We start from the raw sequence: 12446 nt of genomic DNA, 5'->3' as shown, positions 1-12446 counted from the left end.
TTTGTTGTATCGCGAAAAAAAATCTGCCCTTGAGCTGTTTCCATACATAATTTTGTGTATGTCGCAAATTATCTACCTTTTGTTTTACACCCCCTCCACTAAACAAAGAAACAAAGAAATGGAGAGATTATTCAGACAGTGTTTTGAAATTTGCCAGCTTACTGTTATTTCAAATAATTGGAATTGTACATAATATCCGAAGACGACAACAGAATGAAGCAGTTGCTTGTCCGATAGCCCTAGAGCTTGAAGAAAGTGCGACGAAACCCATGGGTATGGGAGAGAGACGACGGAATAAGACCTTCTGGGAGGAGGTGGTGGAGAGACACTTTACAGAAAATCTCTGGCTGCAACATTTTAGAATGACACGGCCGACGTTTGAGATGTGTGGATTCATCAGTCCTGATGTTGCGCCCATCACAGGTTGCCACCGACCACCGGTTCCAACCCAAAAGTGGATTGCCATCACCCTTTACAAGCTGGCAACCTGCGCCGAGCATAGAGTAGTTGGACAAACTTTCGGGGTTAGTAAAACTACCGTCCATCGATGTGTATATGCTGTGTGCACCGCTATTAAAGAAAAATTAATGCAGCGTTATATCAGACTTCTGACTATAGCGGAGGCCAATGAAATTGCATACCGCAATTCCTTGGTGCATCTTGTGCCACAGATTTACGATGCGCTGGATGGCACGCATGTGCCTATTCTTCCCCCGACGGAAGGCTCCCGCGATTACATTAATCGCAAAGGGTGGCCATCTCTTGTTCTCCAGGCCCTTTTTGATGACAGGTGCATGAAACGAGACATTTGCGTTGGCACTCCTGGAAGTGCCCATGATGCAGCTGTGTTTGCAGCATCGGATCTGTACAGGTGAGCCTACCTTTCAACATCCCTTCTTAGTTCGATAACAACTGAATTAGTACTGTAACCTGCTTCCCTTAAGGTTTTAATTAAAACCGAAATTTGAATTAATACAAAATAACGACGTTTAATCAAAAAAAAAAAAACAAAACTAAAGTTAACATTAATGAGAGAATTTCTCATATATGCTAAAACATCTGCCATTTAATAATAAGAAAAAAATGTTTAGATAATGAAACACACGGTTTATTAAATATTTTGACTGGCACAGTAAATTACCTTTTGTGTTTTTTGTATTATTTAGACATCCTGAGAGACACCCCCAGGCTACAGTTGATGTGGAGGGAGTTCAGGTATCCCTTTTAGTAGCAGGAGACCCAGCCTATCCGCTACTGCATTGGCTCATCACGAGAAATAACGAGTCTCTTAATCAGACCATGCGCACTGCTCCGCTATTCTCGTTTTGATTGCACGTGATGAAAATGTATCATGTGACACATTTATTTGCGTTAAAGCCTTTTTTTTCCCGACAAAAAGTGTTTCCAATGTAGTTTTTGCGACATCCTGAAGTATGGATATGGAATTTATGCGCTAAAGCTAAATGGGAAAATATGTCGACATGTACAACATTTTATCGATAATTAGCATTTCCATCAGCTAAAATTTGAAGCGCTAAATATTTTTTGGCAAAAACTCCTTGGATGGAAACCTGGTTATTGTTTATATAGGTTTATGCAGTCTCTCCATGTCTGCATGGGATTTCCTCCCATATCCCCAATGGCGCTTTATCGAGCATACAAGATGTGCATAAATAAGCTCTGGCATGGACTGGTGCCCTATCCGGGGTTGTTTTCTGCCTTCCATCTGGAGCAAACAACCCACCACAGAGGTGAACTGAAATTTAAGTACAAGAATGTTATGAAACTATTAGCGGTTGGTGTTATTAATTCATGCATTTATTAATTGAGCTCACTATCATGTACAGTCTAACAAACAGCTAAGGTTGACCACATAGTTATAGGTAGAAATCAACTATGAAAAAAAATTTAATTTGAGACAAAGCACACACATACTGGACCAATTTAAAATCATCATTCGACTTGCCAGTAAAAGTGGGAAATAAGAGGTTTCAGTTTATCTAGAAAGCCTGTCAACATTATTGTACAAACCGGGTTTGCAAAAGTCATTGAACTTTTGAGTAAACAGGGATCTAATTAGAATGACAGAAACACTATTATAAAGTAGATGAAGTAATATAAAACAGCAAAATATCACGAGAGCGCCTTGTAAAACAGACAAAAATACAAATAAATATTACTGTGTTTCCTTGAAAATAAAGACTCTTATATTAATTTTTGCTCCAAAAGATGCACTAGGGCTTACTTTCAGGGGATGTCTTATATTTATTCATGTACAACAATATACATTTATCCAAAAGCAGTCATGTCATCTTCTTCTGAAATATCATCTTAACTCTCCACATTCAAATCTTGAATTTCTTGCTACTCTAGCTGCTTTTAGGGTCATACAGGATCGATGTGCGCGCTTCGATATTTGATGAATGGATCAATGTGGTAAAGCAAAATGCCAACATACAAATGCATTCATGGTGCTTTGATATTCAAGCGTTGCATATTCCCCAAAGTAATGACATGATACATTTTAAAAGTCTCACAAACCATCTTCTGTGCCATCTTAAACACCCCCTAACCCCCCTCCCCCCATCCAAAGACATGAAGGTTTGGGGATTTAGTGAAGCTACAATGATGGCAGTGTGTATGCTTGTTTCTGTCTTGCGCCGATGCTGCTGGAATAGGTGCATCCCCGAATTGATGGATTGTACTCATTGAAACTCCTTTTCAGAGATATTGTGGCAAGGTGTCCTCAGAATTTAATGGATGTTTCGGGCACACGCGTTGCATCACGTGAAGTATAAACCTGGCCTTAGGCACCTTACTTTTCAACTAACAATCTTGAGTAGGGCTTATTTTTGGGGTAGGGCTTCTATTACAGAGTGGCCTGTAAATCATGCTAGGGATCACTTTCAGATTAGGTCTTAATTTCAGGGAAGCACTTTAAGTGCACTTGATTAAAAAAATAAAAAAAAATAAAAATAAAAACCCTTAAGGAAATTTAAAAAAAAAAGAAAAGGAAAAACAGCTTTCAACTTTCCCAGAAATGTGGCATCTTATTTGAAGCACTTGAAGTTAGATAATGAGGGTAAAGATTTCAGGATGCAGGTATTGTAAAGGAAGCCTTTAAAACATTCCAGAAGCTCTATTAAGTTTTTCACAATTAACTCCTGCTGTGCTGGGGTGCTGATAAAACTATTACTTATTCATTGGCACTGCCATCTTCTGATGGGTAACTAATTCAATTCTTGTATTTTATACAACAAACAGGTTTTCATCTTGCATAGAATTGGCATATATCCTGTAAATGCTTGAAGATACTGAAACATAGTCAGATGGGTATGATAATCATAATGCTGAATATTTTTTTTGTTATATGCCTGAAGCACATTAACCACCTTCTGTTTAATAAGGTACTACAATCAAATGCAGATTAACAAATGATCTACATAATTACCACACAAAAACACAATTTTTATTAATTGCATCTTTTATTACTATCTACGATATTTCCAGATGATAACATGCACAATGATTGCTTATTTATATCACGTTGTTGTCCATCTTCAAATTAATGAAATTCTGCTAGAGTACATTTATAAGCAAGCAATGGAGTAGTTATTATGGAAAAGTACAAAGACAGCGGACTGATTTGCCAAGGCATTTAGAATTCTGAACTGTTGATTATGGAAACAAACACTTTAAGCGATACTGTATATTCTTAAAATACTTAAATCATTATCAAACAATTTTCAGCTAGCTATTGAAATATTTCATACATCTATCCTCTTCCGTTTATCTGAGGTCAGGTCGCGGGGGCAGCAGCTTGAGCAGAGAGGCTCAGACTTCCCTCTCCCCGGCCTCTTCTGCTAGCTCTTCCGGCAGAATCCCAAGGCGTTCTCACAACAGCCGGGAGACAAAGTCCCTCCAGTGTGTCCTGGGTCTTCCCCGCATACCTTCTGGGGACTCCCTTGTACTACTGGGAGACTTCAATGCTCACATGGGCAATGACAGTGAGACCTGGAAGGGCGTGATTGGGAGGAATGACCCCCCCGATCTGAACCCGAGCGGCATTTTGTTATTGGACTTCTGTGCTTGTCATGGATTGTCCATAACGAACACCATGTTCAAGCATAGGGGTGTTCATATGTGCACTTGGCACCAGGACACCCTAGGCCTCAGTTCAATGATCGACTTTGTGGTCGTGTTGTCGGACTTGCGGCCACATGTCTTGGACACTCGGGTGAAGAGAGGGGCGGAGCTGTCAACTGATCACCACCTGGTGGCGAGTTGGCTTCGATGGTGGGGAGGATGCCGGTTAGGTCTGGTAGTTGTGAGGGTCTGCTGGTAACGTCTGACAGAGTCCTCTGTCAGAAGTAGCTTGAACTCCCACCTCCAGCAAAACTTCGACCACGTCCCTAGGGAGGTGGGGGACATTGAGTCCGAATGGGCCATGTTCCATGCCTCTATTGTTGAGACAGCTGACCAGAGCTGTGGCCGTAAGGTGGTCAGTGCCCGTCATGGCGGCAATCCCCGAACCAGTTGGTGGACACCGGCGGTGAGGAATGCCATCAAGCTGAAGGAGTCCTACCGGAACCTTTTATCCTGTGGGACTCTGGAGGCAGCTAATAGGTACCGACAAGCCAAGCGGAATGCGGCTTCGGTGGTTGCTGAGGCAAAAACTCGGGCATGGGAGGAGTTTAAGGAGGCCATGGAGAACGACTTTCGGACGGCTTCGAGGAGATTCTGGTCCACCGTCCGGCGTCTCAGGAGAGGGAATAACTGCAGTGTCAACACTGTATATGGTGGGGATGGTGCACTGCTGACCTCAACTCAGGACGTTGTGGGTCGGGGGGGTGTACTTCGAAGACCTCCTCAATCCCACTTACATGCCTTCCAATGAGGAAGCAGAGCCTGGGGACTTGGAGGTGGGCTCCCCCATCTCTGGGGCTGAGGTCACCGAGGTGATCAAAAAACTCCTTGGTGGCAGGGCCCCAGGGGTGGATGAGATACACCCGGAGTTCCTCAAGACTCTGGATGTTGTAGGACTGTCTTGGTCGACACGTCTCTGCAACATCGCATAGACATCTGGGACAGTACCTCTGGACTGGCAGACCGGGGTGGTGGTCCCCCTCTTTAAAAAGGGGGATTGGAGGGTGTATTCCAACTACAGAGGAATCACACTCCTCAGCCTTCCTGGAAAAGTCTATTCGGGGGTCCTGGAGAGGAGGGTCCATCGGATAGTTGAACCTCGGATTCAGGAGGAACAGTGTGGTTTTCGTCCTAGTCGCAGAACAGTGGACCAGCTCTACACCCTTAGCAGAATCCTGGAGGGTGCATAGGAGTTTGTCCAACCAGTCTACATGTGTTTTGTGGACATGGAAAAGGCGTTCGACCATGTCCCTCGGGGAATCCTGTGGGGGGTGCTCCGGGAGTATGGGGTACCGGACCCCCTGATAAGAGCTGTTCGGTCCCTGTACAACCAGTGTCAGAGCTTGTTCCACATTGCCGGCAGTAAGTCAAGCCCATTTCCAGTGAGAGTTGGACTCCGCCAGGGCTGCCCTTTGTCACCGATTCTGTTCATAACTTTTATGGACAGAATTTCTAGGCACAGCCAGGGTGTTGAAGGGGTCCGGTTTGGTCGACTCAGGATTGGGTCACTGCTTTTTGCAGACGATTTTGTTGAAATATTTCCACTGCTTCAAATATATATGCATAATTAATTTTCATTTTTCTGGCTGCTCTTATTTTAAGATTAACTCTTCCAACAAAAATACAGGGACATGGAAACTTGTTAAGGGCAAATGTTGTACAAATGTTAGGACGTTTTCCTTCATACAAAGAACCATAGGCACATAAATTATAAAGTGTGACAAAGAGTGAGACATACGGGACTTTCAGTTCTCAACTCAATGTTATTTTGGAGAAGCTAGGTGAATAGGATTGGGAAGCCTGTTAGGATGAATGGTCTCTTCTTATTAACATTTTTATAATTTCAGGACATAAGCTTAAAAAAAACCTGCAGTCTGTTTCTAAATGTAAGTTTTGTCCCCCACACCCAATCTATCTCTATCTGTTTAATCCAGTTCACAGAAGCCAGACCATTTCTCAGCAGAATCAATCAAAAGGCAGGAACCAATACTGGATGCTTTTCATTACAGGGGAAACGCACTCATATAGGGACAATGTAGAGTCCCCTTTTAACCTAAAATGTTTGGGGAATAGGCTGCCAACTAGTGCACCTAGAGAAAAACTCAGGCAGACCCTACGTGAGACTGCACAAGACACATGGAAAGAGCCTAAGCAAAGGAGAATTTGTGAGGAGCCATGAAATACTAGTGCTAGCCATTTTGCTATGATAATGCCCTTTCTTTTACATTGAAGCATAAATATACAATTTTAAAATAGTTTTTGGAGTAACGTGAGCGTCACTCGGGTGTAAAAACAGTGCTAAAAGTGTTAGTTCCGAGTGACACTTGGGCAATGGTATTGACGCGTAAGATGCAAGGATTACTCAGGCTGTAAAAGTGCTAGCAGTGTTAGTGTCGAGTGTTACTCAGGCCAACAGTATAGGCATGTCTTGTGTAAGCGTCAGACACGACCGTCACCCGCGCAACAGTGTAGACACGTCTTCTCCGAGCCACATAATAGCATCTCTTAAGAAACACCTCTCATCAGCAGTGACGACAAAGTGAGTCTGTCTTCAAGCAGTGAAATTGAAACAGTGAAACCGAAAGTGATTCTGGTGAATCTGAAAACTGATGCCCATGTCACTTGCATATGTACAGTGTGCTGTTCATATTATTATTAATAATAATCATATTATACTTACCACACTTGACTTTGTATTTTTAGGGTTTTCCACGTTTTAAAGTAGAAAGATGAAATTTTTTAAAAATGTCATTTTTCAAGCAATAAAATGCAATGCTTTTTACTTTTTTTGAGGAAAAAACACTAAAGTGGTTTATGAATGAGAAAAACCCATTAAGAAGCCAAGGAAACAAACAGATGTTAACAAGTAGCAGGAAAGCAAAAACAAATTAGTGTTGCATTGGAGTGACACAAGAAAGTACTTTCAAGTACTGACCAAGCCAAGCCAAGCTAAAGCAACTAGCTTTACAATTCAGCATAAGCAACATGTTCATTACTACTGTAAAAAATTACATTTATATACCAGTGAACATTTAAAATTAAAGCTGCTTTAAAAATAAAAAATAATTAGAATATTTTACCATCTCCTCCAGATGCCAGAAGCTCAGAATTTGGGGAAAATCGAACTACGTTGACAGCTTTGGTATGGCGTGTTAAATTAGACAGGAACTCTACTATAGCTTTTCCATCGGGACCTTTTTCTACCTGCCACATCTTTGGAATTTAAAAAAAAAAAAAAAAAACAAAAAAAACAATGAAAGAAACAAAGAAAAAAGGGCAATAAAAGGTAATAAAAATGTCCCTTCAAAAATCAGAGTTAAAAAAAAAAAAAAAACTGCTGTTATTTTTTTTCTTATCCACTACATACTATATAAAAGTTTAGTATGATAGAAATTGCTTAAATTGTATAAAAAAAAATGCAGAGCAAGGATAAACAATGTTAGCAGGGCAATACCATGATGGTAGCACACATTTTTAATTATGTATAATTGTATGTTCAAACATGGAAATTCACAGAATGCATGAACTACAATTCTGTTTACCTTATTAAAATAAGTTGAGTTTATTGATCACATTACGTAATTTCCACACACATTAAACATATTTTATGTTTTATCCCCCATAAACCCTTATCATACTTGATTTGCACAACTGATGCACCCACTACTTAACGGTGGCATTACTGCAAATCCTGCAGAAAGAACATTACAATAATAATATACCCCTTACTCTCAATTTATTGTACCTCTTTTCAAAAGCATGCAAAAAAAATCTTACTTTGGTTCAATCTCTTTTGACACCTTGTGCCCAACTTTATGTAAACAAATTATTCCAATAAAAGCAAAATTACCACCAGTAGACCAAGGTAGAAAAGCCTATACACACTTAGTTCATTCACCCCTTTTTACATTCATGATTATTAAATGTATGTGCAATCATATTTTTCACATTAATGCAGATTAATATTAAAATTCACATTATTTTCATAAGCTTGGACATTGCTATACTTTTTGGTTGTGGACCTGGTTTTCATTCTTCCGTTGACTTTAAATTATAACTCAGTTAAAACAGAAGAACACTACTATAGCTAAAGTAGATACAATAAAGTGCCAAAGTTACATATTCTATTAACATTTTTATTACTGAATAACTTTTGCTTGCTTCTTTGAAAGTCTAATTTAATGAATGGTACAAATTAATGTACTATAATTAATTCTAGCACTATGGTTAAAACTAGTCTTGACAGGCAAAATTCGCCAAAGCAACTTTCATAGCAAATATGCTGTGTTCCCTGGTGGCCTATTTTCCTGGATGTTTGCTGTATGACTGGCTTAGACAAATGTATTGTTTTCCTAGCAATTCAAAATGCATTGCAGAGGTTTAGCAGCCATACAAAGAATTTTCACACATTGATTGCAAGATTATTGCTAATCTGCTTTGTGTGTGCGTGCGTGCGTGATGTCAGAATTCGATCAGTACTCCAGCGTGTGTTTAGCAACACTTGGTTAATAGCTATCATGTGGTATAACAGATCAATATTTTAAGACCTCCTCTATTTTATTTTCAAATATTTTATTAAATCGTATATAATGGACAAAAAGGTAGAAACAGGATGAGGTTAAATGGTCATCTGTTGGCTTGCTATGCATAGTTTAAATTCTTAGAAATGTTCCAATTTTGAAGGTGTTCCTAAAAATGGCATAATGAGAGCACCAACAAGACACACAATTACACAGTCCCGATCAAAAGTTTAAGACCACTTGAAAAATGGCAAAAAATCATATTTTGCATGGTTGAATCTTAACAAGGTTCCAAGTAGAGCTTCAACATGCAACAAGAAGAAATGGGAGTGAGACAAAACATTTTTTGAGCATGCAATTTAATGAAAACAACGATTAAACTGAAACAGGCTGTTTTACAGCTGATCAAAAGTTTAGGACCACGCCTCCAAAAAAACCCATAAACCCCCCCCAAACCAGAAATCAAACTTCCAAACATGAACTCAGTACTGAGTAGCTCCACCGTTATTGCTGATCACTTCAAAAATTCGTTGCGGCATCCTTGATGCAAGCATTTCCATGAGGTGAGTGGGAACATTTGTCCAAGTGGTAAAGACGGCCGCACGAAGGGCATCTACTGTCTGGAACTGTTGTCCATTTTTGTAAACTTCCCTTGCCATCCTTCCCCAAAGGTTCTCAATTGGATTTAGATCAGGGGAACAAGCAGGTTGGGCCAAAAGAGTGATGTTATTCTCCTGGAAGAAGTCCCTTGTCCTGCGGGCATTGTGTACTGTAGCGCTGTCCTGTTGAAAAACCCAGACGAGGGCCCTCAGTCATGAGGAATGCTCTCTGCAACATCTGGACATAGCCAGCGGCCGTTTGATGCCCCTGCACTTCCTGAAGCTCCATTGTTCCACTGAAGGAAAAAACACCCCAGACCATTATGGCGCCCCCTCCCCTGTGACGCATAGAAAACATCTCAGGTGGGATCTGCTTGTCATGCCAGTAACGTTGGAAACCACCAGGACCATCAAGGTTAAATTTTTTCTCATCAGAGAATAAAACTTTCTTCTACCTTTGAATGTCCCATGTTTGGTGCTCTCTTGCAAAGTCCAAACTAGCAGTTCTTTGGCGTTCAAGGAGACAAGGTCATTGAAGACGTTTTTTGTTTTTGAAGCCTTTCAGTCTCATTCCGTCTGATGGTTATGGGGCTGCAGTCAGCACCAGTAACGGCCTTAATTTGGGTCGAGGATCGTCCAGTGTCGACGGACAGCCAATTGGATCCTCCAGCTCAGTGCTGGTGAAATTTTTTTTTGGTCTTCCACTTGACTTTTTTGTTCCATAACCCTCAGGATCATTTAAGAAATTCCAAATGACTGTCTTACTGCGTCCCACCTCAGCAGCGATGGCATGCTGTGAGAGACCCTGCTTATGCAGTTCAACCACCCGACCACGTTCAAAAAGGGAGAGTTTTTTTGCCTTTGTCATCAGAACGTGTGACTACCTGACAGAAAATGACAATGAATCCACATCTTTGCACAGATTTGGCCTTTGAAAGGCATGTGGTCCTAAAATTTTAATCAGCTGTAAAACAGCCTGTTTCAATTTAATCATTATTTTCAATTAATTGAATGCTCAAAAAATGTTTTGTCTCACTCCCATTTCTTGTTGCATGTTGAAGCTCTACTTGGAACCTTGTTAAGATCCAACCATGCAAAATACGATTTTTTGCCATTTTTCAAGTGGTCTTAAACTTTTGTTTGGGACTGTATATTGTGTTTAATTAACAAAAAAAAAAAATAAATAAATAAATTTTTTTTTTCTAAATAAACTTGCTGAAGTTTGATGCCGTGACTTAACTGATCATCTGTATGCTCACTTCACATGTCATTTTTGTTTGGCTGCCATTTAAGAAAGAAAGAAAAAAAAAAAAGGGAAAACAAGTCAATTAACAACAGAAATTGCTCACTGATGAAGAAAGGGTCAGGAAGGAAAACTTGCAGCCATGGTAGCTTTCCAGGATCGGAACTGAACATCCCCGGTATTGATTTGCCACATAAAATGGAGTTCTGACATGAACAGAAAATTTTTTGTTTTTATAATTGTTCATGTAGCTTACAATGGCACTAATATTCACCTATAGACCCAAGTATCTGAAAAAGCCTTAACTCTTACCAAATACATCCACTTCGAAACAGTAAAGATTTTGATTTAAGAAAAAATGCCTTTTATATTTATTATATTAATACATAATTTATTATAAGCATTTATTCTGCTTATAATCTTATTTGCTTCTGCAATTCTATTTTTTAAACAGTTATGTAATGAAATGGCATTTAACAACAAACAGATATACCAATCTGTAAATACCTGTCCATGGAGGAAACATGCAAAGCTCATGCAGATCCTGGAGCTATAAAGGCAGGAATAACTACTCTGTTCTAACTGCAGAAACCGGCATAAATGGAGCTCAGTGGTGACAGCAGTGCTGAGGGCACTGGGGGGTGGGCGAGGGCACAGAACACAGTCACTGCACTTATTAAGCACGTAATCTGTCACCGTGTTTGGAGAGACTATTAGTTGTACCTCACATGACAGATTACTAGTACAGTTTGCACATTTGGCAGAAAAAATGCTGACTGAGATTGTGCTCCTGAGGAGCTGGGGGAATGAGGCATACAGGGTGCCTCTGAAGCCTTGGTGAGTTAAATGAGGCAGGAGCGCGTGTCACTGCATGGTTAGAGCGGCCATGAAAGAATGAAACAGTGAAAAAATATAAGAGCCCATAAGTGTGCCCTTTTCAGTTATTATTGCCTAGTTGTTCACAGAACAAATACAGTTCACAATAACATTCAGTAGCTGAATTTGGTGATGTCTTTCCAAGATGAATCCACACCCCTGGCCCTGAAAGATGAAGGGAAAGACGACGAACAGCAGAATAAAGTGCACAGTCCCCATTTAAAATGTTTTGCTTTGCATTTTTTTCCTTCTTAAAAAACCTGAATGCACTGTTTTTCAATATGTGTGGAATCTCAAAATACAGTTTGATATTCTAAAAATTGACATATTAGTTACATTTTAAGGCTTTTTCATTCACCTATGGACATGTGGATCCATTACTGCTATTGTAAAGCGCAAAAACAGACAAGGATATTTTTTTTTAATAAAAAATGCTTCACTTTAGAACATAATTATATGTGGCAAATAATACATTTATTATAATAATAATAAATCATGATTGGGAATAAATTATTTCAACTTGAAATAATACTGAACTTGCTTTTTAAGATTACAGCCCTTTGTAAACCAGATACCGTATGTATGAGTTGCCCTGCCATTTAAAAATTGTTTGAAGTGCCGAGAATCAGTAAAGAACATTTTTCTCCCAGCCATTCATTTTCTCACTTGCAGTATCATCAAGAACACCATGGGATAAGAATAAACTATATACAAAGGCAGAAATCTGGCAGTTTGAGGCAATGTCTCAGGGAAAGCTGAGAGGGAGAACACACAGTGGTCACAAACATATATATGTTTTTTAATTAAAATGTCTTGCAAAATTTTCTCTTTTTTAAAATCTTCAGCTGGTCCCTAGTCAAGTTTCTGTGCGTTGTAGTTTTGTTTTTGTGTGTGTTTTTTTTCTTTTTAGCAATGGCAGTAAATTGTCTGATTTGAACTATCCAAAAATATTCCAGCCCATTGTAGGTGAAAGGGAGCCAGTGTTTATACCAGCACCGGGTGTTCCTCAGAGAGTTGCAGTCAGGGCAGCTAATGGAACGGTCCTTACGGAGGACACTGCGG

At 39.8% G+C, this 12446-nt stretch overlaps 1 protein-coding gene across 2 annotated transcripts in view; it reads right to left on the bottom strand.

Moving 5' to 3' along the window:
• chaf1b (chromatin assembly factor 1, subunit B) overlaps positions 1-12446 on the bottom strand; it is a 57280-nt gene that overhangs the window by 26997 nt on the left and 17837 nt on the right. For both annotated transcript variants that reach the window (XM_039743851.1, XM_039743852.1), the window contains exon 3: positions 7227-7359. In XM_039743851.1, coding sequence (XP_039599785.1) covers positions 7227-7359 — 133 coding nt within the window. The remainder of the gene's footprint in view (positions 1-7226; positions 7360-12446) is intronic.

Source organism: Polypterus senegalus, chromosome 2 (genome assembly GCF_016835505.1).
Source record: "Polypterus senegalus isolate Bchr_013 chromosome 2, ASM1683550v1, whole genome shotgun sequence".
NCBI classification, from domain to species: Eukaryota; Metazoa; Chordata; class Cladistia; order Polypteriformes; family Polypteridae; genus Polypterus; species Polypterus senegalus.
Note: the sequence above shows the minus strand (reverse complement) of the source record. Positions and strands in the feature narration are given on the sequence as shown.